The 26993-nt window shown below is 45.6% G+C and overlaps 1 protein-coding gene across 1 annotated transcript in view; it reads right to left on the reverse strand.

The window, feature by feature from the left end:
* The window catches only part of ttn.1 (titin, tandem duplicate 1), a gene marked incomplete in the record, with an annotated part of 218433 nt that overhangs the window by 118359 nt on the left and 73081 nt on the right, over positions 1 to 26993 (reverse strand). The window contains 30 exon segments of the mRNA XM_034229211.1: positions 1315 to 1608; positions 6013 to 6297; positions 6535 to 6712; positions 7046 to 7164; positions 8291 to 8590; positions 8981 to 9283; positions 9399 to 9585; positions 9720 to 9913; positions 14396 to 14698; positions 15016 to 15315; positions 16035 to 16313; positions 16539 to 16847; positions 17261 to 17457; positions 17872 to 17977; positions 18618 to 18917; positions 19482 to 19781; positions 19887 to 20002; positions 20082 to 20268; positions 20870 to 21166; positions 21530 to 21817; positions 21933 to 22054; positions 22135 to 22312; positions 22476 to 22623; positions 22903 to 23054; positions 23312 to 23599; positions 23896 to 24010; positions 24500 to 24687; positions 24759 to 25061; positions 25239 to 25538; positions 26663 to 26932. Coding sequence (XP_034085102.1) covers positions 1315 to 1608; positions 6013 to 6297; positions 6535 to 6712; positions 7046 to 7164; positions 8291 to 8590; positions 8981 to 9283; positions 9399 to 9585; positions 9720 to 9913; positions 14396 to 14698; positions 15016 to 15315; positions 16035 to 16313; positions 16539 to 16847; positions 17261 to 17457; positions 17872 to 17977; positions 18618 to 18917; positions 19482 to 19781; positions 19887 to 20002; positions 20082 to 20268; positions 20870 to 21166; positions 21530 to 21817; positions 21933 to 22054; positions 22135 to 22312; positions 22476 to 22623; positions 22903 to 23054; positions 23312 to 23599; positions 23896 to 24010; positions 24500 to 24687; positions 24759 to 25061; positions 25239 to 25538; positions 26663 to 26932 — 6906 coding nt within the window.

Here is a 26993-nt window from a genome sequence, read left to right on the forward strand (position 1 = left end):
TTAGGCGTTACCTTTGGGGTCTGCAGCCAGGATGGGCCCCAGGTCTGATTTAACTCTAAAGTTTAGGCGTTACCTTTGGGGTCTGCAGCCAGGATGGGCCCCAGGTCTGATTTAACTCTAAAGTTTAGGCGTTACCTTTGGAGTCTGCAGCCAGGATGGGCCCCAGGTCTGATTTAACTCTAAAGTTTAGGCGTTACCTTTGGGGTCTGCAGCCAGGATGGGCCCCAGGTCTGATTTAACTCTAAAGTTTAGGCGTTACCTTTGGGGTCTGCAGCCAGGATGAGTCCCAGGTCTGATTTAACTCTAAAGTTTAGGCGTTACCTTTGGGGTCTGCAGCCAGGATGGGCCCCAGGTCTGATTTAACTCTAAAGTTTAGGCGTTACCTTTGGGGTCTGCAGCCAGGATGGGCCCCAGGTCTGATTTAACTCTAAAGTTTAGGCGTTACCTTTGGGGTCTGCAGCCAGGATGGGCCCCAGGTCTGATTTAACTCTAAAGTTTAGGCGTTACCTTTGGGGTCTGCAGCCAGGATGGGCCCCAGGTCTGATTTAACTCTAAAGTTTAGGCGTTACCTTTGGGGTCTGCAGCCAGGATTGGTCCCAGGTCTGATTTAACTCTAAAGTTTAGGCGTTACCTTTGGGGTCTGCAGCCAGGATGGGCCCCAGGTCTGATTTAACTCTAAAGTTTAGGCGTTACCTTTGGGGTCTGCAGCCAGGATGGGCCCCAGGTCTGATTTAACTCTAAAGTTTAGGCGTTACCTTTGGGGTCTGCAGCCAGGATGGGCCCCAGGTCTGATTTAACTCTAAAGTTTAGGCGTTACCTTTGGGGTCTGCAGCCAGGATGGGCCCCAGGTCTGATTTAACTCTAAAGTTTAGGCGTTACCTTTGGGGTCTGCAGCCAGGATGGGCCCCAGGTCTGATTTAACTCTAAAGTTTAGGCGTTACCTTTGGGGTCTGCAGCCAGGATGGGCCCCCAGGTCTGATTTAACTCTAAAGTTTAGGCGTTACCTTTGGGGTCTGCAGCCAGGATGGGTCCCAGGTCTGATTTAACTCTAAAGTTTAGGCGTTACCTTTGGGGTCTGCAGCCAGGATGGGCCCCAGGTCTGATTTAACTCTAAAGTTTAGGCGTTACCTTTGGGGTCTGCAGCCAGGATGGGTCCCAGGTCTGATTTAACTCTAAAGTTTAGGCGTTACCTTTGGGGTCTGCAGCCAGGATGAGTCCCAGGTCTGATTTAACTCTAAAGTTTAGGCGTTACCTTTGGGGTCTGCAGCCAGGATGGGCCCCAGGTCTGATTTAACTCTAAAGTTTAGGCGTTACCTTTGGGGTCTACAGCGAGGATGGGCCCCAGGTCAGCGGGGGTGCCGTCTCCGAACTTGTTCCTGGCGATGACCCTGAAGTCGTACTCCTCGCCAGCCAGCAGGCCCGTGATGTCACACTTGCAGGAGGCTGTCTCCATCGGCTGGCGGAACAGCTTCATCTTGGCGTCCTTCCTCAGAACCTCGTATCCGAGCACGTCGCTGCCGCCGTTATCCAGCGGGTCGCTCCAGGTCAGAGTGATGTTCTTCTTCGTGACCTGGACTGTCTTCAGGTCCACCACGGGGCCCGGGACGTCTGCAGGGACACGAGAGATATAATATATACATTTACCACGCCACACTCACAAAGACACTCAAAGCCAGCACCAGACACCAGACGCTGCTTTGGAGAGTCTAGCTCTAATGCTGCTTTAGAGAGTCTGGCTCTAATGCTGCTTTAGAGAGTCTGGCTCTGATGCTGCTTTAGAGAGTCTAGCTCTAATGCTGCTTTAGAGAGTCTGGCTCTAATGCTGCTTTAGAGAGTCTGGCTCTAATGCTGCTTTAGAGAGTCTGGCTCTAATGCTGCTTTAGAGAGTCTGGCTCTAATGCTGCTTTGGAGAGTCTAGCTCTAATGCTGCTTTAGAGAGTCTGGCTCTAATGCTGCTTTGGAGAGTCTGGCTCTGATGCTGCTTTAGAGAGTCTGGCTCTAATGCTGCTTTGGAGAGTCTGGCTCTAATGCTGCTTTAGAGAGTCTGGCTCTAATGCTGCTTTGGAGAGTCTGGCTCTAATGCTGCTTTAGAGAGTCTGGCTCTAATGCTGCTTTAGAGAGTCTGGCTCTAATGCTGCTTTGGAGAGTCTGGCTCTAATGCTGCTTTAGAGAGTCTGGCTCTAATGCTGCTTTAGAGAGTCTGGCTCTAATGCTGCTTTAGAGAGTCTGGCTCTAATGCTGCTTTAGAGAGTCTGGCTCTAATGCTGCTTTAGAGAGTCTGGCTCTAATGCTTCTTTAGAGAGTCTGGCTCTAATGCTGCTTTAGAGAGTCTGGCTCTAATGCTGCTTTAGAGAGTCTGGCTCTAATGCTGCTTTAGAGAGTCTGGCTCTAATGCTGCTTTGGAGAGTCTGGCTCTAATGCTGCTTTGGAGAGTCTGGCTCTAATGCTGCTTTAGAGAGTCTAGCTCTAATGCTGCTTTGGAGAGTCTGGCTCTAATGCTGCTTTGGAGAGTCTGGCTCTAATGCTGCTTTAGAGAGTCTGGCTCTAATGCTGCTTAGAGAGTCTGGCTCTAATGCTGCTTTAGAGAGTCTGGCTCTAATGCTGCTTTAGAGAGTCTAGCTCTAATGCTGCTTTAGAGAGTCTGGCTCTAATGCTGCTTTAGAGAGTCTAGCTCTAATGCTGCTTTAGAGAGTCTGGCTCTAATGCTGCTTTAGAGAGTCTGGCTCTAATGCTGCTTTAGAGAGTCTGGCTCTGATGCTGCTTTGGAGAGTCTAGCTCTAATGCTGCTTTAGAGAGTCTAGCTCTGATGCTGCTTTAGAGAGTCTGGCTCTAATGCTGCTTTAGAGAGTCTGGCTCTAATGCTGCTTTAGAGAGTCTAGCTCTAATGCTGCTTTAGAGAGTCTGGCTCTGATGCTGCTTTGGAGAGTCTAGCTCTAATGCTGCTTTAGAGAGTCTAGCTCTGATGCTGCTTTAGAGAGTCTGGCTCTAATGCTGCTTTAGAGAGTCTGGCTCTAATGCTGCTTTAGAGAGTCTGGCTCTAATGCTGCTTTAGAGAGTCTAGCTCTAATGCTGCTTTAGAGAGTCTGGCTCTAATGCTGCTTTAGAGAGTCTGGCTCTAATGCTGCTTTAGAGAGTCTGGCTCTAATGCTGCTTTAGAGAGTCTAGCTCTAATGCTGCTTTAGAGAGTCTGGCTCTAATGCTGCTTTAGAGAGTCTGGCTCTAATGCTGCTTTAGAGAGTCTAGCTCTGATGCTGCTTTAGAGAGTCTGGCTCTAATGCTGCTTTAGAGAGTCTAGCTCTGATGCTGCTTTAGAGAGTCTGGCTCTAATGCTGCTTTAGAGAGTCTAGCTCTGATGCTGCTTTAGAGAGTCTGGCTCTAATGCTGCTTTAGAGAGTCTGGCTCTAATGCTGCTTTAGAGAGTCTGGCTCTAATGCTGCTTTAGAGAGTCTAGCTCTAATGCTGCTTTAGAGAGTCTGGCTCTAATGCTGCTTTGGAGAGTCTAGCTCTAATGCTGCTTTAGAGAGTCTAGCTCTGATGCTGCTTTAGAGAGTCTGGCTCTAATGCTGCTTTAGAGAGTCTGGCTCTAATGCTGCTTTAGAGAGTCTGGCTCTAATGCTGCTTTAGAGAGTCTGGCTCTAATGCTGCTTTAGAGAGTCTGGCTCTGATGCTGCTTTAGAGAGTCTGGCTCTAATGCTGCTTTAGAGAGTCTAGCTCTAATGCTGCTTTAGAGAGTCTGGCTCTAATGCTGCTTTAGAGAGTCTGGCTCTAATGCTGCTTTAGAGAGTCTGGCTCTAATGCTGCTTTAGAGAGTCTGGCTCTAATGCTGCTTTAGAGAGTCTAGCTCTAATGCTGCTTTAGAGAGTCTGGCTCTAACGCTGCTTTAGAGAGTCTGGCTCTAATGCTGCTTTAGAGAGTCTGGCTCTAATGCTGCTTTAGAGAGTCTGGCTCTAATGCTGCTTTAGAGAGTCTGGCTCTAATGCTGCTTTAGAGAGTCTAGCTCTAATGCTGCTTTAGAGAGTCTGGCTCTGATGCTGCTTTAGAGAGTCTGGCTCTAATGCTGCTTTAGAGAGTCTGGCTCTAATGCTGCTTTAGAGAGTCTGGCTCTGATGCTGCTTTAGAGAGTCTGGCTCTGATGCTGCTTTAGAGAGTCTAGCTCTAATGCTGCTTTAGAGAGTCTGGCTCTAATGCTGCTTTGGAGAGTCTGGCTCTAATGCTGCTTTAGAGAGTCTGGCTCTAATGCTGCTTTAGAGAGTCTGGCTCTAACGCTGCTTTAGAGAGTCTGGCTCTAATGCTGCTTTAGAGAGTCTGGCTCTAATGCTGCTTTGGAGAGTCTGGCTCTAATGCTGCTTTAGAGAGTCTGGCTCTAATGCTGCTTTAGAGAGTCTGGCTCTAATGCTGCTTTAGAGAGTCTAGCTCTAATGCTGCTTTAGAGAGTCTGGCTCTAATGCTGCTTTAGAGAGTCTAGCTCTAATGCTGCTTTAGAGAGTCTAGCTCTAATGCTGCTTTGGAGAGTCTGGCTCTAATGCTGCTTTAGAGAGTCTGGCTCTAATGCTGCTTTAGAGAGTCTGGCTCTAATGCTGCTTTAGAGAGTCTGGCTCTAATGCTGCTTTAGAGAGTCTGGCTCTAATGCTGCTTTGGAGAGTCTGGCTCTAATGCTGCTTTGGAGAGTCTGGCTCTAATGCTGCTTTAGAGAGTCTGGCTCTAATGCTGCTTTAGAGAGTCTAGCTCTAATGCTGCTTTAGAGAGTCTGGCTCTAATGCTGCTTTAGAGAGTCTGGCTCTAATGCTGCTTTGGAGAGTCTAGCTCTAATGCTGCTTTAGAGAGTCTGGCTCTAATGCTGCTTTAGAGAGTCTGGCTCTAATGCTGCTTTAGAGAGTCTAGCTCTAATGCTGCTTTAGAGAGTCTGGCTCTAATGCTGCTTTAGAGAGTCTGGCTCTAATGCTGCTTTGGAGAGTCTGGCTCTAATGCTGCTTTAGAGAGTCTAGCTCTAATGCTGCTTAGAGAGTCTGGCTCTAATGCTGCTTTAGAGAGTCTAGCTCTAATGCTGCTTTAGAGAGTCTGGCTCTAATGCTGCTTTAGAGAGTCTGGCTCTAATGCTGCTTTAGAGAGTCTGGCTCTAATGCTGCTTTAGAGAGTCTGGCTCTAATGCTGCTTTAGAGAGTCTGGCTCTAATGCTGCTTTAGAGAGTCTGGCTCTGATGCTGCTTTAGAGAGTCTGGCTCTGATGCACATTTCTCAAAGTTATTGAAGTGACTGTTATTTTGTATATATTGATTGTGTGTGTATATATAGAGATATATACATATTTGTATTTGGGATTGTGGGAAACGGTATTTCGATCTCTCACAAAGATTGACAATAAAGTTGACTTTCACTTTAACTTTATATATAAACCTCACGTTAGTTTCTACTTTTCAAAATTCAAGTTTGAAGGCTCTATCGTCATGTGCACAGCAGCTACAGTGGAGATATGGCAGTGAAAAACTAAAGTCCCAGTTGACAACTGGTATGACAAAATCCATGAAATCTATATCATGGAAAGAATCACATTCTCAATGAGGCTACAGGAAAACACATTTGAGGAAATATGGAAAAAGTGGAGAATTTACATATCCCAAAGACGACCATCCCTCGTTTGACTGTTCCTATACACCGATTGAATGTATATAGATGTGTATGTATGGACACATGTATGTGTGTGTGTATTGTATGCATATATGCATGTTGATAGGAATGCATATGTACATGTGTAGACATTTGCTATTTCAAACAACCGCTGTGTACTTTTTCGTTTTTATTTTATTTTGACTAATTTTGTTTGCTATTTCATTTGTCACTTTTGGGTCTCTAAAAATATATGATTTGAAAAACTGTACTTGTATTATAATGTGACCCCAAATAAATAAAGAATAAAAAAAAAAAGAAAAACTAAAGTCCCAGGCTCCTCTCTAATGTGCAATGCCTTGTCTTTTAGGTGTGAATGCGACCCGAGTTAATATTAGTGTCCACTGACCCATGACGTCGACCCGGCACTCTGCGCTCTTGGTGCCGCTGCTGTTGGTGCCGGTGACTCTGAACAGTCCGGTGTCGGCCCTGACGGCCTTCTTGATGCAGAGCGTTGTGTTGCGGCCCTGCGTCTCCACCAGCATGCGCTCAGCCTCCAGGTCCTTCTCGTCTTTGCTCCACTTCACCTCGGGCTGCGGGCGGCCGCTCACCAGTGCCGGCAGACGCAGCGCCTCGCCGGCACGCAGGATCACTCCGCTCCTCACCGAGGCGTCAAGGGACACCGCCGGGGTCTCTGAGGGACACGTGGGAAGACAGAAAGAACATCAGATGGGATCTTCATGTACGCTAATTAAAACTTCCCTGCATCAAGAATTAACATAACATATACTACGACAGTCGTTTATTTCCAGAAGGTTTTTGGTCTTCATGTGATTCAAAGAAATGTTCCTTTAAGGATTGAAGTGATCAAACAGGATCATTTTGGGGGTGCAGAGCTCCTTGAAGCCCCTGAAAGTCCCTCAGTGTTTACCTTCGGGCTCCTTCACAGTGACGGGCTCGGTGACCCCTGGGACCCCTGGTCCTGCGTCGTTGATTGCGATGACTCTGATGTAGTAATCTGCCCCCTCAGTGAGGCCAGTGATGTTGAAGGTGAGGTCTTTACACCTGAACTCTGTGCAGCGGCTCCACTCCTTCTCCCCCACCAGCACCTGGGGGGGGGCACAGGGGTTATATTATATATATACTGATATACATGCATCACTATATATGAATATGTATCACATACACTAGACAATTCAACACTAGGCAATTCAGAGTGCTTTACAAATACACTTGCATTACATGGCATTTAAAAACAGTCATTGAAAAGCAAAGATAATAAAAGAAACATTCAAAGAAAAACCATGAATAAAAGTTACAGTGCAGAGTGAGATATGAATAGTTGAAGTAAAAGCAGTCAGAGTCGCAGCAGCGTGTTTAGCAGACTGTTCCAGATGTTTGGGGAGGTCACTAACAAATGATATAAAGACGGTGAGGCCCACCTTCTCCAGGTGGTATCCCAGGATGTCCCCTCCTCCGTTATACAGGGGCGGCTTCCAGGCCACGATCACTGAGTCCTTCCCAGTGTCCGCGATCCAGGGGGTGGGGGGGCCGGGGGTCACTGTTGGGGGGGGGGGCAGGGTTAAATCACTGTATCTTTTAGGGATACCAAAAACTAACAGTACGATAATATCGCAATAAAAAGTCCACCGTACGATATTTATCGCCATTTTGAAAAATAAAGGAAAAAAAAGTGAATTTGTTTTTGTTTTTTTTCCCTTGAATTTGTTTTTCTTTATTGAATAATACATCTGATTTGTTCAGCATTTTATAGGATAGTAGTGTTTTAAAGTGTCAACAATATAATAATCAGACCCTGCAATAGAATAACTCAAGTTTCACTTTAGTTTTTCAAGTAACTCGCTCACTCACTCGCTCACTCGCTCACTCGCTCACTCCCTCACTCACTCACTCACTCACTCGCTCACTCACTCACTCGCTCACTCACTCGCTCACTCACTCGCTCACTCACTCACTCTCTCACTCAGCGTCATTAAGGTTATCTTTCAGGAATATGAGCATGGCCACATTTCCAGGTAGAAGCTGGGATGTTTGGACGTTTGCAAAATCCCCTGCTGTGGAAACAACTCTCTTGCTTGGTACTGATGTTGCTGGGACAGAGAGACATGCTTTGGCCATGGGTGACAGCAGTGGGTCAAACTGTGCATTGTCTCTCCACCACTTCAAAAACAATACAGTGTTTGCCAAGAAGGTGAGGCTTATTGACAGATATAAATATACTGTTGGTACTTGTCAATGTCTCTAGGTGTGTACATGTAGCCCTGTAAATACCATGTCCTTTTGTGTTATCTGTTGTTTCATGTTCATGTTGTAACCTACTTGCTGCCATGTTGGACAGGTCTCCCTTGAAAAAGAGATCCATGATCTCAACGGGACCATCTGGTTCAATAAAGGTTTTGTCAGCCTCACGACGGTATTGAGACTTTTATTTACCGTGATATTCGATATATCGTTACATCCCTAGTATCTTTACATTAAAACATGTGTGAGTCACAGTATATCTACAGTGAGGGCGGAGCCGAGACGTCAGGTGTGTTTACATCATCAGTGGGAGGGGCTTCATTACATATATTAAACAGTAATCTTGACGTACTGATGGCGTCCATGGCCACGGTATATTACATTACATTATATGTATTATATATAATAATAACAACAGGACTCACTGATGGCGTCCATGGCCACGGTGCGCTCGCTGGGCTCGCTGAAGGGCCCGGGGCCGGCCAGGTTCTCTGCACAGACCCTGAAGATGTAGGTGAGGCCCTCCATCAGGCCCTCCACCCTCACATCCAGGGAGTTCAGCAGAGCCCTGTTCACCCGGGTCCAGTGCTTGCTGTTCACCTCCTTCCTCTCGATCCAGTAGCCCAGGATGGGGGAGCCGTTGTCTTTGGGCTCGTGCCACGAGATCTTGGCGCTGCTCGCCGTGACCTCGTGGACCCGGGGCGTGGAGGGGGCGTCGGGGGGGTCTGTGGGGAGGGGGGGTCGTTATTATTACTACAGTTTATTCACTTTACTTTGTTTGAGTGTTTCCTGGAAATGTTCCAGCTTTAATCGCCTGTTTCTTGTGCCTGGAAATAACCCATTATTTTATAAAATGTACAACTTTATTCCAAATATTCTGCATATATACGACTCATCGAAGGAACATCTTATAAGATATTCTCAAATTAAACACTTGTATTAAATGAAGCATCTTACACTACTACAGCATACGTACAGTATACATGTCCTACAGTACGTATTCCATTCCTTTGGGAAGAAGCGGTAGTTCTGTCGTCTCTCTGCCACCACAGTGTTGGATCCTCTGGAGTATTTATTATCTATATTGACATGCACTCAGTGCTGCTCGTACGTACCAAACATGTTCTTGGCCACCAGGGGCTTGGAGGTGTTGGGGGGTCCGCAGCCAAACCTATTCTCCGCCGTGACCCTGAACACGTACTCCTTGCCCTCGATGAGCTTGGTGACGGCGTGAGTGGGGGTCTTCAGGGTGGAGCTCACGGTGATCCAGCCCACCTCCTCGTTACGGTTGTCCTTCTTCTCCAGGATGTAGTTCAGCACCTCGCTGCCCCCATCGTCCAGGGGGGGCTCCCAGTTCAGAACCACCGAGGTGTTCCTGACGTCCTCGAAGGTGATGTTCACCGGGGGGCCGGGTTTATCTGGGGGGGATTAGAGAATACATACGTTATGGTGTGGGACTGGTTTTAAACGCAGGTTAACCCAGGTCTCAGACGCAGGGTGAGCCAGGTCTCAGACGCAGGGTGAGCTCCTCACCCAGCACGTTGACGGTGCAGCGGGCGGACGCGGTGCCGTGCTGGTTCTCCACGGTGACGGTGAACTCTCCGTGGTCGCTCCTCACCGCCTCGCGGATCATCAGCCCGGCCCGGCCCCGAACGCTCTGATCCAGACCGAGGCGCTGGCAGAGGGGGTTCAAGAACTCCTCCTCCTCCTCCTCGTACGCCTGCAACACACACACACACACATATATATATATAAATACTATACTGCAGACTATAGGTTATATATAATATTAATACTCTGGATATCTGTGTGTAGTAAACAGGTTATATATAGTATAAATACTGTGTCTCTCACCTGAGCCTTGGACTTCCTCCTCTTGACGGGGGCGGTCTTCTTCGTTGGTTTCTTGGTGACGTCCTCGTCGTTCCTGAGCCAGGTGACCCGGGGGTACGGGGACCCGGAGATCAGGGCGTCGATCCGGACCTCCTCGCCCTTCTTCACACACACTCCGAACTGAACCCGGGCGTGCAGCGTCACACTAGGTTTCTCTGCACACACATATTCAAACAGAGATATATATTTAACCTGCTTTCAAATCTGAGTGGAAAACAAGAAACGTCTACATTTCTGCTGTCAATAACAATAACAAGAAACGTCTACATTTCTGCTGTCAATAATAATAACAAGAAACGTCTACATTTCTGCTGTCAATAATAATAACAAGAAACGTCTACATTTCTGCTGTCAATAATAATAACAAGAAACGTCTACATTTCTGCTGTCAATAATAATAACAAGAAACATCTACATTTCTGCTGTCAATAATAATAACAAGAAACGTCTACATTTCTGCTGTCAATATAATAACAAGAAACGTCTATATTTCTGCTGTCAATAATAATAACAAGAAACGTCCTGCCTTTCTGCTGTCAATAATAATAACAAGAAACGTCTACATTTCTGCTGTCAATAACATAACAAGAAACGTCTACATTCTGGCTGTCAATAATAATAACAAGAAACGTCTGCCTTTCTGCTGTCAATAATAATAACAAGAAACGTCTATATTTCTGCTGTCAATAATAATAACAAGAAACGTCTACATTTCTGCTGTCAATAATAATAACAAGAAACGTCTACATTTCTGCTGTCAATAATAATAACAAGAAACGTCTGCCTTTCTGCTGTCAATAATAATAACAAGAAACGTCTATATTTCTGCTGTCAATAATAATAACAAGAAACGTCTACATTTCTGCTGTCAATAATAATAACAAGAAACGTCTACATTTCTGCTGTCAATAATAATAACAAGAAACGTCTATATTTCTGCTGTCAATAATAATAACAAGAAACGTCTATATTTCTGCTGTCAATAATAATAACAAGAAACGTCTATATTTCTGCTGTCAATAATAATAACAAGAAACGTCTACATTTCTGCTGTCAATAATAATAACAAGAAACGTCTACATTTCTGCTGTCAATAATAATAACAAGAAACGTCTATATTTCTGCTGTCAATAATAATAACAAGAAACGTCTATATTTCTGCTGTCAATAATAATAACAAGAACGTCTACATGTTCTGATGTCATAAATAATAACAAAAACGTCTATCTTTCTGCTGTCAATAATAATAACAAGAAACGTCTATATTTCTGCTGTCAATAATAATAACAAGAAACGTCTATATTTCTGCTGTCAATACTAATAACAAGAAACGTCTATATTTCTGCTGTCAATAATAATAACAAGAAACGTCTATATTTCTGCTGTCAATAATATAACAAGAAACGTCTATATTTCTCTGTCAATAATAATAACAAGAAACGTCTATATTTCTGCTGTCAATAATAATAACAAGAAACGTCTATATTTCTGCTGTCACTAATAATAACAAGAAACGTCTATATTTCTGCTGTCAATAATAATAACAAGAAACGTCTACATTTCTGCTGTCAATAATAATAACAAGAAACGTCTATATTTCTGCTGTCAATAATAATAACAAGAAACGTCTATATTTCTGCTGTCAATAATAATAACAAGAAACGTCTATATTTCTGCTGTCAATAATAATAACAAGAAACGTCTATATTTCTGCTGTCAATAATAATAACAAGAAACGTCTATATTTCTGCTGTCAATAATAATAACAAGAAACGTCTACATTTCTGCTGTCATAATAATAACAAGAACGTCTACATTTCTGCTGTCAATATAATAACAAGAAACGTCTATATTTCTGCTGTCAATAATAATAACAAGAAACGTCTATATTTCTGCTGTCAATAATAATAACAGAAACGTCTATATTTCTGCTGTCAATAATAATAACAAGAAACGTCTATATTTCTGCTGTCAATAATAATAACAAGAAACGTCTACATATTCTGCTGTCAATAATAATAACAAGAAACGTCTACATTTCTGCTGTCATAATAATAACAAGAAACGTCTATATTTCTGCTGTCAATAATAATAACAAGAAACGTCTATATTTCTGCTGTCAATAATAATAACAAGAAACGTCTATATTTCTGCTGTCAATAATAATAACAAGAAACGTCTATATTTCTGCTGTCAATAATAATAACAAGAAACGTCTACATTTCTGCTGTCAATAATAATAACAAGAAAACGTCTATATTTCTGCTGTCAATATATATAACAAGAAACGTCTATATTTCTGCTGTTCAATATAATAACAGAAACGTCTATATTTCTGCTGTCAATAATAATAACAAGAAACGTCTATATTTCTGCATGTCAATAATAATAACAAGAAACGTCTATATTTCTCCTTCAATAATAATAACAAGAAACGTCTACATTTCTGCTGTCAATAACAAGAAACGTCTACATTTCTGCTGTCAATAATAATAACAAGAAACGTCTACATTTCTGCTGTCAATAATAATAACAAGAAACGTCTACATTTCTGCTGTCAATAATAATAACAAGAAACGTCTACATTTCTGCTGTCAATAACAATAACAAGAAACGTCTACATTTCTGCTGTCAATAATAATAACAAGAAACGTCTATATTTCTGCTGTCAATAATAATAACAAGAAACGTCTACATTTCTGCTGTCAATAATAATAACAAGAAACGTCTATATTTCTGCTGTCAATAATAATAACAAGAAACGTCTACATTTCTGCTGTCAATAACAATAACAAGAAACGTCTATATTTCTGCTGTCAATAATATAACAAGAAACGTCTACATTTCTGCTGTCAATAACAATAACAAGAAACGTCTATATTTCTGCTGTCAATAATAATAACAAGAAACGTCTATATTTCTGCTGTCAATAATAATAACAAGAAACGTCTACATTCTGCTGTCAATAATAATAACAAGAAACGTCTATATTTCTGCTGTAAATAATATAACAAGAAACGTCTACATTTCTGCTGTCAATAATAATAACAAGAAACGTCTACATTCTGCTGTCAATAATAATAACAAGAAACGTCTATATTTCTGCTGTCAATAATAATAACAAGAAACGTCTATATTTCTGCTGTCAATAATAATAACAAGAAACGTCTACATTTCTGCTGTCAATAATAATAACAAGAAACGTCTACATTTCTGCTGTCAATAATAATAACAAGAAACGTCTACATTTCTGCTGTCAATAATAATAACAAGAAACGTCTACATTTCTGCTGTCAATAATAATAACAAGAAACGTCTATATTTCTGCTGTCAATAATAATAACAAGAAACGTCTACATTTCTGCTGTAAATAATAATAACAAGAAACGTCTACATTTCTGCTGTCAATAATAATAACAAGAAACGTCTATATTTCTGCTGTCAATAATAATAACAAGAAACGTCTATATTTCTGCTGTCAATAATAATAACAAGAAACGTCTATATTTCTGCTGTCAATAATAATAACAAGAAACGTCTATATTTCTGCTGTCAATAATAATAACAAGAAACGTCTATATTTCTGCTGTCAATAACAATAACAAGAAACGTCTACATTTCTGCTGTCAATAATAATAACAAGAAACGTCTATATTTCTGCTGTCAATAATAATAACAAGAAACGTCTATATTTCTGCTGTCAATAATAATAACAAGAAACGTCTATATTTCTGCTGTCAATAATAATAACAAGAAACGTCTGCCTTTCTGCTGTCAATAATAATAACAAGAAACGTCTACATTTCTGCTGTCAATAATAATAACAAGAAACGTCTATATTTCTGCTGTCAATAATAATAACAAGAAACGTCTGCCTTTCTGCTGTCAATAATAATAACAAGAAACGTCTGCCTTTCTGCTGTCAATAATAATAACAAGAAACGTCTATATTCTGCTGTCAATAACAATAACAAGAAACGTCTACATTTCTGCTGTCAATAATAATACAAGAAACGTCTATATTTCTGCTGTCAATAATAATAACAGAAACGTCTATATTTCTGCTGTCAATAATAATAACAAGAAACGTCTATATTTCTGCTGTCAATAATAATAACAAGAAACGTCTATATTTCTGCTGTCAATAATAATAACAAGAAACGTCTACATTTCTGCTGTCAATAATAATAACAAGAAACGTCTATATTTCTGCTGTCAATAATAATAACAAGAAACGTCTATATTTCTGCTGTCAATAATAATAACAAGAAACGTCTATATTTCTGCTGTCAATAATAATAACAAGAAACGTCTACATTTCTGCTGTCAATAATAATAACAAGAAACGTCTATATTTCTGCTGTCAATAATAATAACAAGAAACGTCTACATTTCTGCTGTCAATAACAATAACAAGAAACGTCTATATTTCTGCTGTCAATAATAATAACAAGAAACGTCTATATTTCTGCTGTCAATAACAATAACAAGAAACGTCTACATTTCTGCTGTCAATAATAATAACAAGAAACGTCTACATTTCTGCTGTCAATAATAATAACAAGAAACGTCTACATTTCTGCTGTCAATAATAATAACAATAATAGTAATAGTAATAAATGTCCGTGTTTCCATACCGACGGGGTCTGCAGCCTTGGTGAGCGGCGTGCTGCGGGACGGCTCGCTGACCCCCGCGGCGTTCTCCGCCCGGATCCTGAACTGGTACTCCGCCCCCTCCGTCAGACCGGTGACTGTGTGGCTGAGGCCGGGCACCAGGGTGGGCGTGACGCGGTCGAATCGATCTCCGTCCTTCTCCATCTTCTCCACGATGTATCCGGTGATCGGGCAGCCGCCATCAGAGTCCGGAGCCTTCCAGGTCACTGTGATGGACTTACAGGTGGGGTCCCGGGCCTCCACCGCGATGGGGGGGTCCGGTTTCTCTGCAGAGGCAACCACAGGTGGTTAGTATTCTTCATTTCTATAATATATACATGTAATTATTAATAAACACTATCTTTTAATTACTCTAATGTACAATGCTTTGTATTTTTATGCTGCTTGCAACGCAAACATTTCACAAATGATTATCAATAAAGTACTTCTTATCTTATTCTTATCTTATCTGTGTTTGACTAAAGTTATCCATCCGGCACAATAACATGCTAACGTGCTAACGTGCTAACAATGACCCTATAGAACTCTTTTTTCCTCATGTTTCAAACCTCTGATCTCATCAGTGGTTCAGGTTATGACTCACGTTTGACTTCCTCCGTGATGACGGCGTTGCGCAGCTCCAGGTTGGCCCCGGCCCCCACCTTGTTGACGGCCCGGACCCTGAAGAAGTACTCGCAGTTAACGTAGAGGTCTTTGACGACGGCGGTCAGCACGTCCTCGCCCGACATCACGGGCATGTAGGTCTTCTTGGAGGCCTCACGGCGCTCCAGGGTGTAGCTGAGCACGGGGGAGCAGCCGTCGTCCTCGGGGGCCTCCCAGCTGATCCGGCATGAGTTCTTGGTGACCTCGCTGGACGAGATGTCCTTACAGCGTCCCGGGAGGCCTGGGGGGGCAGAGAGGGTGGTGAGGAGGGTACACAGTAGAACATGGCTATAGTTATTCAGTAGTACTCTGATATCTTCCTTCCTTTAGATTGTGTGTTTTGTAGACCTGAACCCCGAGCCGAGTCCCGCCAGGCTGAGGCTAACACGCATGTGATCGGTGTCGTGTCAAATGATCATAGAGTCATTTAAACATACAGTCTTATACTCTGATTGCCTTCTACTCTGTTACCGTGTGTTGTTAGTCTTGTGTGTGTTGAACAGAGACACATGTTAGGGTTTACCTTTCAGGAGGCAAAGGAAGTAGAAGGTGGATTCACAAAGGGTTAAAGACTGGAGGGTTTAATGGTTTGATGGTGGGATGGAGGAGCAGCTGTTTCCTCTCATGAATATACAGAGACTGAGAGCAGAGCTTCTCTCTCCTCTGAGGAGGAAGCTGCTCTGCTCCTGTGTGTGTGTGTGTGTGTGTGTGTGTGTGTGTGTGTGTGTGTGTGTGTGTGTGTGTGTGTGTGTGTGTGTGTGTGTGTGTGTATGCTCCTGCACTTCAGATCCATCTCACTTTATATTGACTTTCTTTATTAATTTATTAAATATAACAAAAGACAGACTTTGTCCATGAGTCATTGACCAGTGCCTCTGAAGAGTTTCCTCCACAGTCGGCATGGTGGGTCCACCCTTTGCCCCCGGTCCTAAACAGTGTATTAGTATGAAGTTCTCGTACCGATGACCTTGACGGTGACGGTGCCGGTGGCGCTGCCCAGGCTGTTCTCCAGCGTGATGGCGTATGCGCCGGCATCGGCCCGGCTGCTCTTCAGCAGGTCCAGGTGGGCGCTGTTCATCTCCACCGTCATGGACAGCCGCTCGCCAGCCTTGCACTCCACCTCGTCCTTCTTCCACCCCATCTTGGGGGTGGGGATGGCTCTGTAGGGGACCTTCAGCTGCAGCTTCTCCCCCTCCACCACCACCACCTCCTGAGACGCCAGGTCCAGGGTGGGGGCGCCTGGGGGGGTAGGGGACATTTATTATTCTGAGGTTATCATCATACTTTCACTTCCTATATATTATTAAATCCACAGAAGAGGCGTTTTCTTAAGTTTTAAAGTCTTACCTGTTTCCTGCATATTTATGATTATTATTTCTATCCTATTTTCTTAAGGAGTATTGATGAGGAACATTACAGCTCGTTAAGTTCTTTCAGGAGGGAATAAAAGGCAGAGCTGCTTACAGTCGGGGTCTTTGGTGAAGACCTTGTCGGAGACGTCGGAGGGGTCGCTCACTCCCACGGCGTTGACGGCGCGGACCCGGATCACGTATTTCTTCTCGGGCTTGATGCCGTCGTCGATCCTGAAGCTGAGCTCTTTGATTGGCCGGGTGTTGACGCGCAGCCACTTGAGCTCGGGCCGGGCCTCGGCCACCTCCACGTGGTACCCGGAGATCGGGGAGCCGCCGTCTTTGGTCGGGGGCTTCCAGGTGACGCTGATGTGCTCCCGGCTGGCCTCAGGTACTGCCAACTCCAGAGGGGGGGAGGGGGCGCCTGAGGAGGAGGGGGGGCACATTTAAAAAACATCCAGGTGGTTTACGACTTTCTACCAATCAGATCTTATTTGATCCCGGGAACTGGGATTCATGATGGTTCAAAAGATAGAAAAATATAACTGAAACATTTATATAAACAAGTTAAAGTGACGATGTGAAATAGTTATATAAATATAAAAAGTAAAATGTAAAATAAAAAAATGAAATAGAAAAGATATGCAACATAAGAAGCAAAAATATGAATTATAAAATAAAATAAATACATATATTTATATAAAAAGGGAAGTCAAAGTCAAATATCTAAATTAAACAGTAAAATAGCAGAAAATATTTTGTCTGGATTTGTTCTGGTTTTCCAAACTCTGAAGTTTAGCGTGTGTGTTGGCTGTGGATTGGGGGGGGGGGTCTTACTGGTGGCATCCTCAATGGTCAGGATCTCGGTGGGCTCGCTGGGGTCTCCCACCCCGGCCTCGTTCTCCGCCCGGACCTGGAACTGTACCTCGGTGCCCTCGTCCACGTCCGTCACCTTGAACTGGGACTGTTTGTCGGGGGTCTTGCAGCACTTCAGCCAGCGGGACCCCAGCTTCTCCTTCTTCTCGACGACGTACCTGAGGACAGGTGAGAGGAGGTTTAGAGGGAGGAACACTGTTGGAGCCATAATGTATTTAGTTTGATTTGATCTGCACACGTTTGATGCAACATGCAGCTCTGAGATGGAACACAGGATGGAGCGTTCACTGCAGACACACACACAGGTTAACACACACTCACAGCTGATCACCGGGTGGTCAGCTGTGAGTGTGTGTTAACCTGTTTGTATCAGAGCGTGACTGGCAGGCATACATTGTTCCTCTGAATGGTATCAGAAGTAGCAATGCGGATCCATTCATTAAGGTGAATATATTGGACATGGTTTTATTGTCTGGAACACGCGTCCCAACAAGTTCCATCCCTCAGTGGCTGAAGTATAGATTAGGTTTAAACTACAAACGTCTTCTGCAGGGCTGTTTCAGGACGCTTACTTGGTGATGGGTCTTCCTCCGTGGCTCTTGGGGGGTTCCCACTTGAGCTCAACATGTCTCTTGGTGACCTCGACCACGGTGAGGGCGTAGGGGGGTCCGGGGGTGGCTGCAAGGTGCATGGAGAATAAATCAGTTTGAGGGTACAGAAGATGGAGGGTCCATCATGAAGCTCTCGTAGAGATATCAACACAACTCCTTTATGAAGCACAGTTACAATACTTCTTACTTCACATTTACTTTCTCAACATTTTGACATTTCTCTTGACACGGACGACTCATCTCAAAATACAACTTGGTTCTCATTATTTACTTCATACCATACTTCAATCTGGCTTTTAATGTGTGATTATTTTTGTATTATTTGACTTTAACTTTAACTATATATTTATTTGTTGTTCCTTTATTTTATCTTCACCATATCTGTAAAAGCGCTAACAAATTAAATCTATTATTATTATTATTATACCAACATGTATGGCTTTATTCTTAAAGTGCAGAAAGGATCAGGGAGAAGACAATATATGACTTGCCCCTAAAATAAATAAATAGAAATAGATGGTCTGTGATTTGTTCTTATTCACAGCCAATCACAACAGCAATAATGTATAAAAGGGAATCTGTTGCTGTGGATGAAGCCTTCAGCTCTAACACACTTTATGATCCGGGTTGAACTCTCCTGTGTTTCATTTAACAAGCCACCCTGACCATGCTCACTAGCGATGAGAGCCCTAGAAGCAGCTACTCACTGAATGTGTCTTTGGCGAGCACGGCGTCCTCCATCTCGCAGAACTCTCCCATCCCGGCGCTGTTCTCAGCAGCGACGCGGAACACGTAGAGCGAGCCCTCGTTGAGCGGCGTCACGGTGTACTTCAGCTCCTTCACCGTGGTGTCCACCGCCTGCCAGGCTTTGCGCCGGACGTCCCTCTTCTCCACCACGTAGTTAGTAATGGGGGAGCCTCCGTCGCTGCTGGGAGCCTGCCACTTCAGACCCGCCGACACCTTGGTGATGGACGCCACCTCCAGCCACTGGGGCGCAGAGGGGGGGACTGAGGGGGTGGGACATTCTTGTTATTATACTGTAGTATGTAATGCTTAGACCCTCCCACAGGTACCCCAACATTTTACTGTATTTCTGATTCGGCAAAAACTCTGAATCGAGGAGATGATAGGTTTGAGGTAGATTGGATTTTTTTTGAGGTCGCCGTTTTAGATTCAAGTTCAACTCAAAAGAATACTTGTTTCAGTAAAAGGACATGGTCTGTCTCCCACAGATATCCCTGTTCCCAGCCTGAGAGAAGCCATATCATAATCTCACACATAGGAAAACCCCTCCCAATAACGATGGGGAAGAGCGTCAGAACCATGCTCATGTTGATCCTAAAGACACGGAGCGAGATTAAGGTGACATAGTTTGCCACCATGAATCAGCATTTGTTGACTGCTGCTCGTCCAATCGTGTCAGACCTACCATCTGCAGCTAATAATTCTCTCTCATCAGTAACGCCCCGTTGTGTATTTCCCCATCATTGTATTTAAATCAGTTTGAATTGACAGTGTTTGACGACATAGCGCCTGAATGAAGGATGTGTGGTTCCTCTGGTGTCACTCACAGAGTCTCTCCTTGCAGACCACAGGGTCGCTGGGCTCCGACGCCTCACTCTCCCCGGCCTTGTTGACGGCCTTCACCCTGAAGCAGTACTCCTGATGCTCCACCAGGCCGGTGAGCTGCTGCTCCGTCTGCGGGACGTCCTCCATCAGCCGGATCCACTCCTCGCTGCCGGCCTTCTGGAACTCGATGATGTAGCTCTCGATCTTCGCCCCGCCGTCGTGCTCCGGGCGGGTCCAGGCCAGCAGGGCAGTGGTCTTACCCACCTCCCGGATCGCAGGTTTTCCTGGAGCCCAGGGAGGATCTGCACGGACACACATTAGATATTTAAGCTGATAACATGCTGCAGGTTCTGCAGAAGAACCACACATTAGATATTAGAATCTCATCAAACGTAATGAAGTGCTACCGATGGGGTCTTTGATGAGGACCGGGTCGGTCTCCACGCTGGGTTTTCCTGGTCCAGCCAGATTCTCGGCCAGAACTCTGAAGCTGTACTTCTTCTTGGTGGGGAGTCCCTTCACCCTGTAGACAACATTCAATACATATGAATACACATGATATTAACACCTTCTCTCTATCTTAATATCATGTGAGTCCTCACCTGAAGGTGGTGTCCTTGATGGGCAGCTTGTTGCATCTGATCCACTTGTCGCTCTCTGGGTCGAACTTCTCGATCCAGTACCCGGTGATGGGACTGCCGCCGTCTTCGTCCGGCTCGAACCAGGTCAGAGACACGGCATCTTTGGTGACGTCCGAGGGAGTGACTCTGGTTGGAGCGCCAGGAGGATCTGAAACAGACAGAAGGTGTTCTGAATTATCCAGAGACTGGATGTGGTCGCAGTGCGTCAGGTTCTGTGGACTAGTGTTTATGAACACGTAGACTTCTGTCTCGTAGACTTCTATCTCGTGGACTTCTATCTCGTAGACTTCTGTCTCGTAGACTTCTATCTCGTAGACTTCTGTCTCATATAACTCTGTCTCGTAGACTTTATCTCATAGACTTCTGTCTCGTAGACTTCTGTCTCGTAGACTTCTGTCTCGTAGACTTCTATCTCGTGGACTTCTATCTCGTAGACTTCTGTCTCGTAGACTTCTATCTCGTAGACTTCTGTCTCATATAACTCTGTCTCGTAGACTTTATCTCATAGACTTCTGTCTCGTAGACTTCTGTCTCGTAGACTTCTATCTCGTGGACTTCTATCTCGTAGACTTCTGTCTCGTAGACTTCTATCTCGTAGACTTCTGTCTCGTAGACTTCTATCTCGTGGACTTCTATCTCGTAGACTTCTGTCTCGTAGACTTCTGTCTCGTAGACTTCTGTCTCGTAGACTTCTAGATAAAAGAAGACAGCAGTAAGAACAGTTCCTCATAGACTTCTATAGAACGTACCGAAGGAATACTTGGCGATGATGGGCTCGTGCTCGGCCGGCTTTCCGATGCCGTACTGGTTCTCAGCGCTGACCCTGAACACGTACTCCTTCAGCGCCGTCAGCTTGCAGGCCTTGAAGGTGGTGTGCTTCACCGTGGCCGACAGCTTCACCCACTCCTCTTTGTCCGTCTGTCGGCTCTCCACGATGTAGTTGGTGATGAGCGAGCCGCCGTCGTCCCGGGGCGGGTTCCACGCCATGCAGCACGACTCGTTGGTGATGTCAGAGAGGTCGAAGGCGGCGGGGGGGCCGGGTTTATCTGAGAGGATGGGGCAAAACGTGACCATTACTCAAACTGTCCGTCTAGGACCACACCACACTGAGACATGAGTCAGCTGTACTGGATGCACTGAATGCCCGGACACTTCTAAAATCGTTACTCCTTTAAAATGTAATTCAAACCATTATTTAACTTTGTCATATATCTGTGTTTAATAAACATGACATATTTTAAACCAATATTCCGAATGATTAATAAATGTTTTGTTGTTGTCCTGATTAGATTATTTCTAGGGTCGGTGTATTGAAGTGTTTGTAAGTTGCAGTGGATATAAGCCTCAGCTAAATGATTGTCAAACAGGCGTGCAGTTTTGGATATTGTGGTGCATGCTGGGTAACATACCCAGGATGTTGACGTCGATGGTGGCGGTGGCGCGCCCGCAGGCGTTGACGGCCTCGATGATGTACGTGGAGGTGTCGCCCCGGGTGCTGTTGGCGATGGACAGCTTGGAGTGTCCGGGCTGAGTGTCCATGGTGATGCGGTCGTCGGCCCGCAGGACCTGGTCCGCTTTGGTCCACTTCACCCTTGGGTCGGGCTTGCCCTTCACGTCGGCCGGCAGCTCGATCTTAGTGCCGGCCCGGGCCGTCAGACCCGCCAGCAGCTTCACGTCCAGCTGGATCTCCGGAGGCTCTGCAGAGACATCACAGAGTCAGAGACATTTAACAAAAACTAACTTCCTGCGCAGAAATAAAACATGTTTCCATAACTGCCCATGCTTCCTGCTCTGATTCAAAACCCCTCCCACCTCTGGCGTCCACGGCCTGGATCTCGTCGGTGGCCCTGCAGGGTCTGCTGGCCCCCAGCTTGTTGAAGGCTCGGATCCTGTAGGCGTACCACTGGCCCTCGATCAGCCCGGTCACCTGCATCCTGAGAGAGAAACACACAGTTATTAGAAGGCTTTGACCTGGCTGCAGACAGGAGGCTCAACAGCAGGAAACAGTTCTTACTTCAGCTCGGGGAGGGGCTCTCCACAGGGCTCCCACTTATCCGTCCCGCGCTGACACTTGTCCACAACGTAGCCTTTGATGGGAGCGCCTCCGTCGTACTTCGATGGCTCCCAGAACAGGAAGATGGACTTTCCGCTCTTATCGCGCCACTTCAGGTTCTCCGGAGGATCGGGAATAGCTGTGTGGGGAGGGGCGAAATAACGCAGGTCAGGCAGTGACTCAGGGTTCAAACACGGTTCTATGTTGGAAAGGCCTTCATATGGTGAATCTGAAGAGGACTGATGTCTGAGGCTATATCAGAGAAAGCTTGTGTTGGGTCTGTGTGATGCTCAGCGACTCACTGGCGGGCGAGGACACATTGACGGGCTCGTCGATGTACGCCGGCTCTCCCGGTCCACACTTGTTGCAGGCGGTGACGCTGAACAGATACTCCTTCCCCTCCACCACGTCTGTGATGGTGTGCTCCAGGTCCAGCACGCCCGCTGCCACCTGGAGGAAAATCAGGAGGCGTCAGTGAGGAAATAACACTTAGGAAAAAGTCTGAACTTTGAGAAAAGTCAAGAAATTGAGATATTGTTTGGGGAATTTTGTGAAATGCAGAGAGAAAGTCTGAACTTTGAAAAAATTGTAAACATTATCCTTCTTGAAGCATCTGGACCTGCCACAGTCTTTATTTGTCCTGGGTGTTTTGCAGGCTGTGCACGTTTCTTTACATCTGTACTTTAAAATGAATGAACATGCAACCCGTTGTCAGGGTCTCAGGGGTACCTTGGCCCAGGTCTTGCGGGACACCTCTCTCTTCTCGATCTGGAAGTGAGTGACAGGACTCCCTCCATCGTGCTCGGGCACCTCCCACATCAGGTGCACGTGGTGACGCGTCACCTCCGCCACCTTGAAGTCCTTGGGGGCACTAGGGCATGCTGGGGGGAAAAAGGAAGGGAACAATACATTAATAATTGTATATATATATAATGTTTGTATTATTATTTATCATTTTAAAATCTTGAGTTTATTCTGAAATGCACAATTTAAATGTTATTGAGTATTTTATTCTGCAGTTGACACCCATCTCCCGGGGATTTACCCTGCATGCATTGGAGAATCTACCCTTTGGAAGGTCTACCCAGCATGCATTGGAGCATGCATTGTGTGAATGAGTATCTCATTGTGAAGTTACCGATGACGTTGACCTCCACCTCTCCGCTGACGGAGCATACGTCGTTCTCCAGCGTCAGGCTGTAGGTTCCTTTGTCCGGGCGGACGCTCGGGGACACCATCAGCTCGGTGAAGGTTGGTTTGGTCGTCATGGAGACGCGCTCGTCGGCGGTGCTCAGCTGTTTGTCTCCGAACGTCCACTTGGCGACGGGCGTGGGGTACCCGGTGATCGGCACCCTGATGGTGAGGGGCTGCGGCACGATGACCTCCAGACCGTTCCTGAAGCCACTCAGGTCGAAGTGGGGACCCACTGAGGACACAGGGCAGATTTAGATTTATACTTTTACTGAATATCAGAAATATCTGAATATATTAACTTTTTTTTTACAATTCTTTATTTAGAAGACAGTTGAGAACATTTCACCAGTTACAATGATAGACTTGCAATTACAGGGAGTAGAAACATTTGCAATAAGGGAACAGTAAACATTGAAACCCTCCACTTCTCATTGTTCTCTTTTTTTAAAGTGCATCTTATACAATGTTCATGAACTTTATACAATTTATTTGACTATCGTATTGTTCAATTTTTATATCTTCAGGTACCGTGTGGGTCGTCGGCCAGCAGGGGGCCGAGCTGCTCCGCGGGGTCGGAGAGTCCGGCGGCGTTCTCAGCAGAAACTCTGTAGAGGTACTTCTGACCCGGCTTCAGACCCGACACCTGAGAGGAACCAGAACCAGGAGAGTAAACAACAGAAAGAGACAACCAAAAAGCTGGAGGAGAACCTCCTTTCACTTCTGCTCTAAAGACAAAGTCATGTACAGAAGGTCGTGAGGGACACGTGGAAATGATTTGAGATCTGAGATTTAAGTCAGATGTCAAACATTCTGAGAAAAAACACAATTTAGAGAAAGTCAGATCTTTGCGAAAAGTTAAATTATTCCTGAAATCTTGTGAAAATAGTCAACATTTCGAGAAAAGTGAAAATATTTAAAAGAAAGTGAAAATGTTGAAAAAAATTCAGAATTCTAAGAAACATTCTTAAAATGTAAGAAACATTTCACGATTTTATGAAACATTTCACAATTTTAAGAAAAAAGTTTCCTTAGAAAAGTATTGACTTGAATCTCATAACTAAATAAAAGCACTTCATATATGTCCTAATCCTTCTCTAGATGAATCAGAGTAACATAGTGCTAGTGGTCGTACGCGGTAGTGCAGGTCCTGGCACAGCCGGGCGTTGCAGCGCATCCACTTGTCGGAGCCGTCGTCACTCTTCTGGATGATGTAGCCGGTGATCATGCTGCCTCCGGTGCTGCTGGGCGTCTCCCAGGTGAGGGTGACAGCCGTCTGCACCTGGTCGCTGTAGTTCAGGTTCAGGGGGGGGGATGGACGGTCTGCACAGAGGGGCGGGGGTTAGTACACAGAAACACAGCAGCAGAAGTTAAACGAGCGGGGGGCAGCTCACCGATGGGGTCCATGATCTTCACGGGCTTGGTGGCGGCGCTGGGCCTGCCGATGCCCGCCTTGTTCTCGGCGCGGACCCTGAAGATGTACTCTTTGTTCTCCACGACGTCGTTCAGCGTGGCCGAGCGGTCCACTGCGGCGCACACCATGGCCGCCTCCCACTTCACAGAGGTGCGGTCACGCAGCTCGATCACGTAGTTGGTGATCTCCGAGCCACCGTCCTTCAGCGGGGGCTCCCAGGACAGAGTGGCACCGTAACGGTTCACCACGCCCACCGCCACGTTCTGCGGGGCCTCGGGAACGTCTGGGAGAAGGAAGGAACAAACAGGAAGTCCTTATGGTGCACACACAGGTGTTATTAATTACTTCTGAATGTGAGAGAGACTTGAGAAAAGTCCAAATGTCAAGAAAAAAGTCAGCTTTTTTAAGAAGAGATACATCTAAATATAAGAGAGGCAGAAGAAGGGGGGCTGTTTCTTACCGAACTTGTTCTTGGCCTGCACGGCCTCCTCGGTGGAAGAGAGCGGTCCGCTGCCGACACGGTTCTTGGCGCAGACCCTGAACAGATACTTGCTCTCTCGCTGCAGGCCGCTCACGCAGTACTCGGGCGCGTCGGCACGGTCCGTCGACAGCGTCCACGTCTTACGCTTTATGTCGCGCCTCTCCACAACGTACGACAAGATCTTGCTGCCGCCGTCGCTCTCTGGCTCCTCCCACGCTAAACTTACCTCTCCGTCAGCCGTGTCCACGACTCGAAGGTTCTTCACCTGCCCGGGGACGTCTGGGGGGGAAACACATCTCATCAGGCTCTCAACACTTGTTATAATACGATAATACGATACGATAATGAGGATGCTTCAGGCTGACTGGAGCACAGAGGATGCTTCAGGCTGACTGGAGCACAGAGGATGCTTCAGGCTGACTGGAGCACAGAGGATGCTTCAGGCTGACTTTATTGAGTCTCCATTAGATGGTAGCAGTTCATCTTCTCTGTTAGAGCATTCTTTGGGTGCGACAGATACTTTGTGCTCAGGAGTGGAGTGCACCAGCTGGGCGTAGAAAAGTAGGGCTTAACTCTAACGTCGGGCTTAGCTACGTCCGACGTAGTGATTCGAATTTACACCGAGTGCACCAAGCCTGACTAGTCTCGGGCGTAGCTGCGCCTGGTCTTAAGATGCGCGTCCACGTGAATACACGCGAAACAGTAATTGTTGCCAAGCAATGCCATTTTACCATTTTACAGACTCACAGGACTGCAGATAAGAGGGAATTCCCACACCCACAGCGTCAGCGATGACTCAAGGGGAATCCCAAATGGCCACACCCCGAAAGAGAAAGAGGGATTTGTCAGAGCTACAGCGGGAACTGACGGAGAAAGAAATCGGTGCTGGAGGGCCAATGCAACTTGTCTTATAGCCCGACATGCAGTTGTGCGATGAACATTAATCATGACTCCCACAGTATTTTGAAAGGCCCCGTTTGCGTAGAATCTGAGCTCAATCAGCACCTGCGAGGTTGGGGAGAGCGCAGCGTTTCGATCTGATCCGTGCTGGAGTTGAGGGGAGATCTCCTCGATTAAATCAAAAAGGGCTTGTCTGCCGAAACGAAACCTCTCTATCAGTTCACTGTCTGAATAGATGTCCAGTGGGTTTGTTCGATCACGGACGACTCTTTCTCTTCTTAATGCCCTTTCATTGTTAAACATGTAAACAAGACGCCCTGCCATCGTTAATATCCTTCTTGCCTGTTTTACGTTACTATGGATACTTAAGTCTAAGTGGTGCACTAGTCATAACTTTAGTTTGGTCTTAACCTTCGGTTCTACGTCGGACGTAGAGTTACGCCCAGTTTACGCCCAGCTGGTGCACTCCACTCCAGGTGACAGGAAGAGGAAGTGGGACTCACCGATGACGTCCAGGTTGATGAAGGCCTCTCCCTCTCCATGCTTGTTGCGGATCAGGATCCGGTATCGGCCGCGGTCCTCCTTGCGGGGGCTCTTCATGCGGTACTCCGTCTTGTCGGCCGAGGTGTCGATGTTCTGCACCGGCAGGCTGGTTCCCTCGTGGAACCACTCGGTGTCGGCGCGAGGATACGCGTCGTACGGCACCGTCATCATGAAGGGCTTCCTTGCGTCCGTCACCAGGTTCTGGTCCGTGGTTTTGATCTTAGGGATCGCTGTGAGACGGATCAGAGAGAGGATGGGTTAGTGAGGAACCCTGGAACATCTCTCTGGTTC

This window comes from Gymnodraco acuticeps, unplaced genomic scaffold (genome assembly GCF_902827175.1).
Source record: "Gymnodraco acuticeps unplaced genomic scaffold, fGymAcu1.1, whole genome shotgun sequence".
Lineage (NCBI taxonomy): Eukaryota > Metazoa > Chordata > Actinopteri > Perciformes > Bathydraconidae > Gymnodraco > Gymnodraco acuticeps.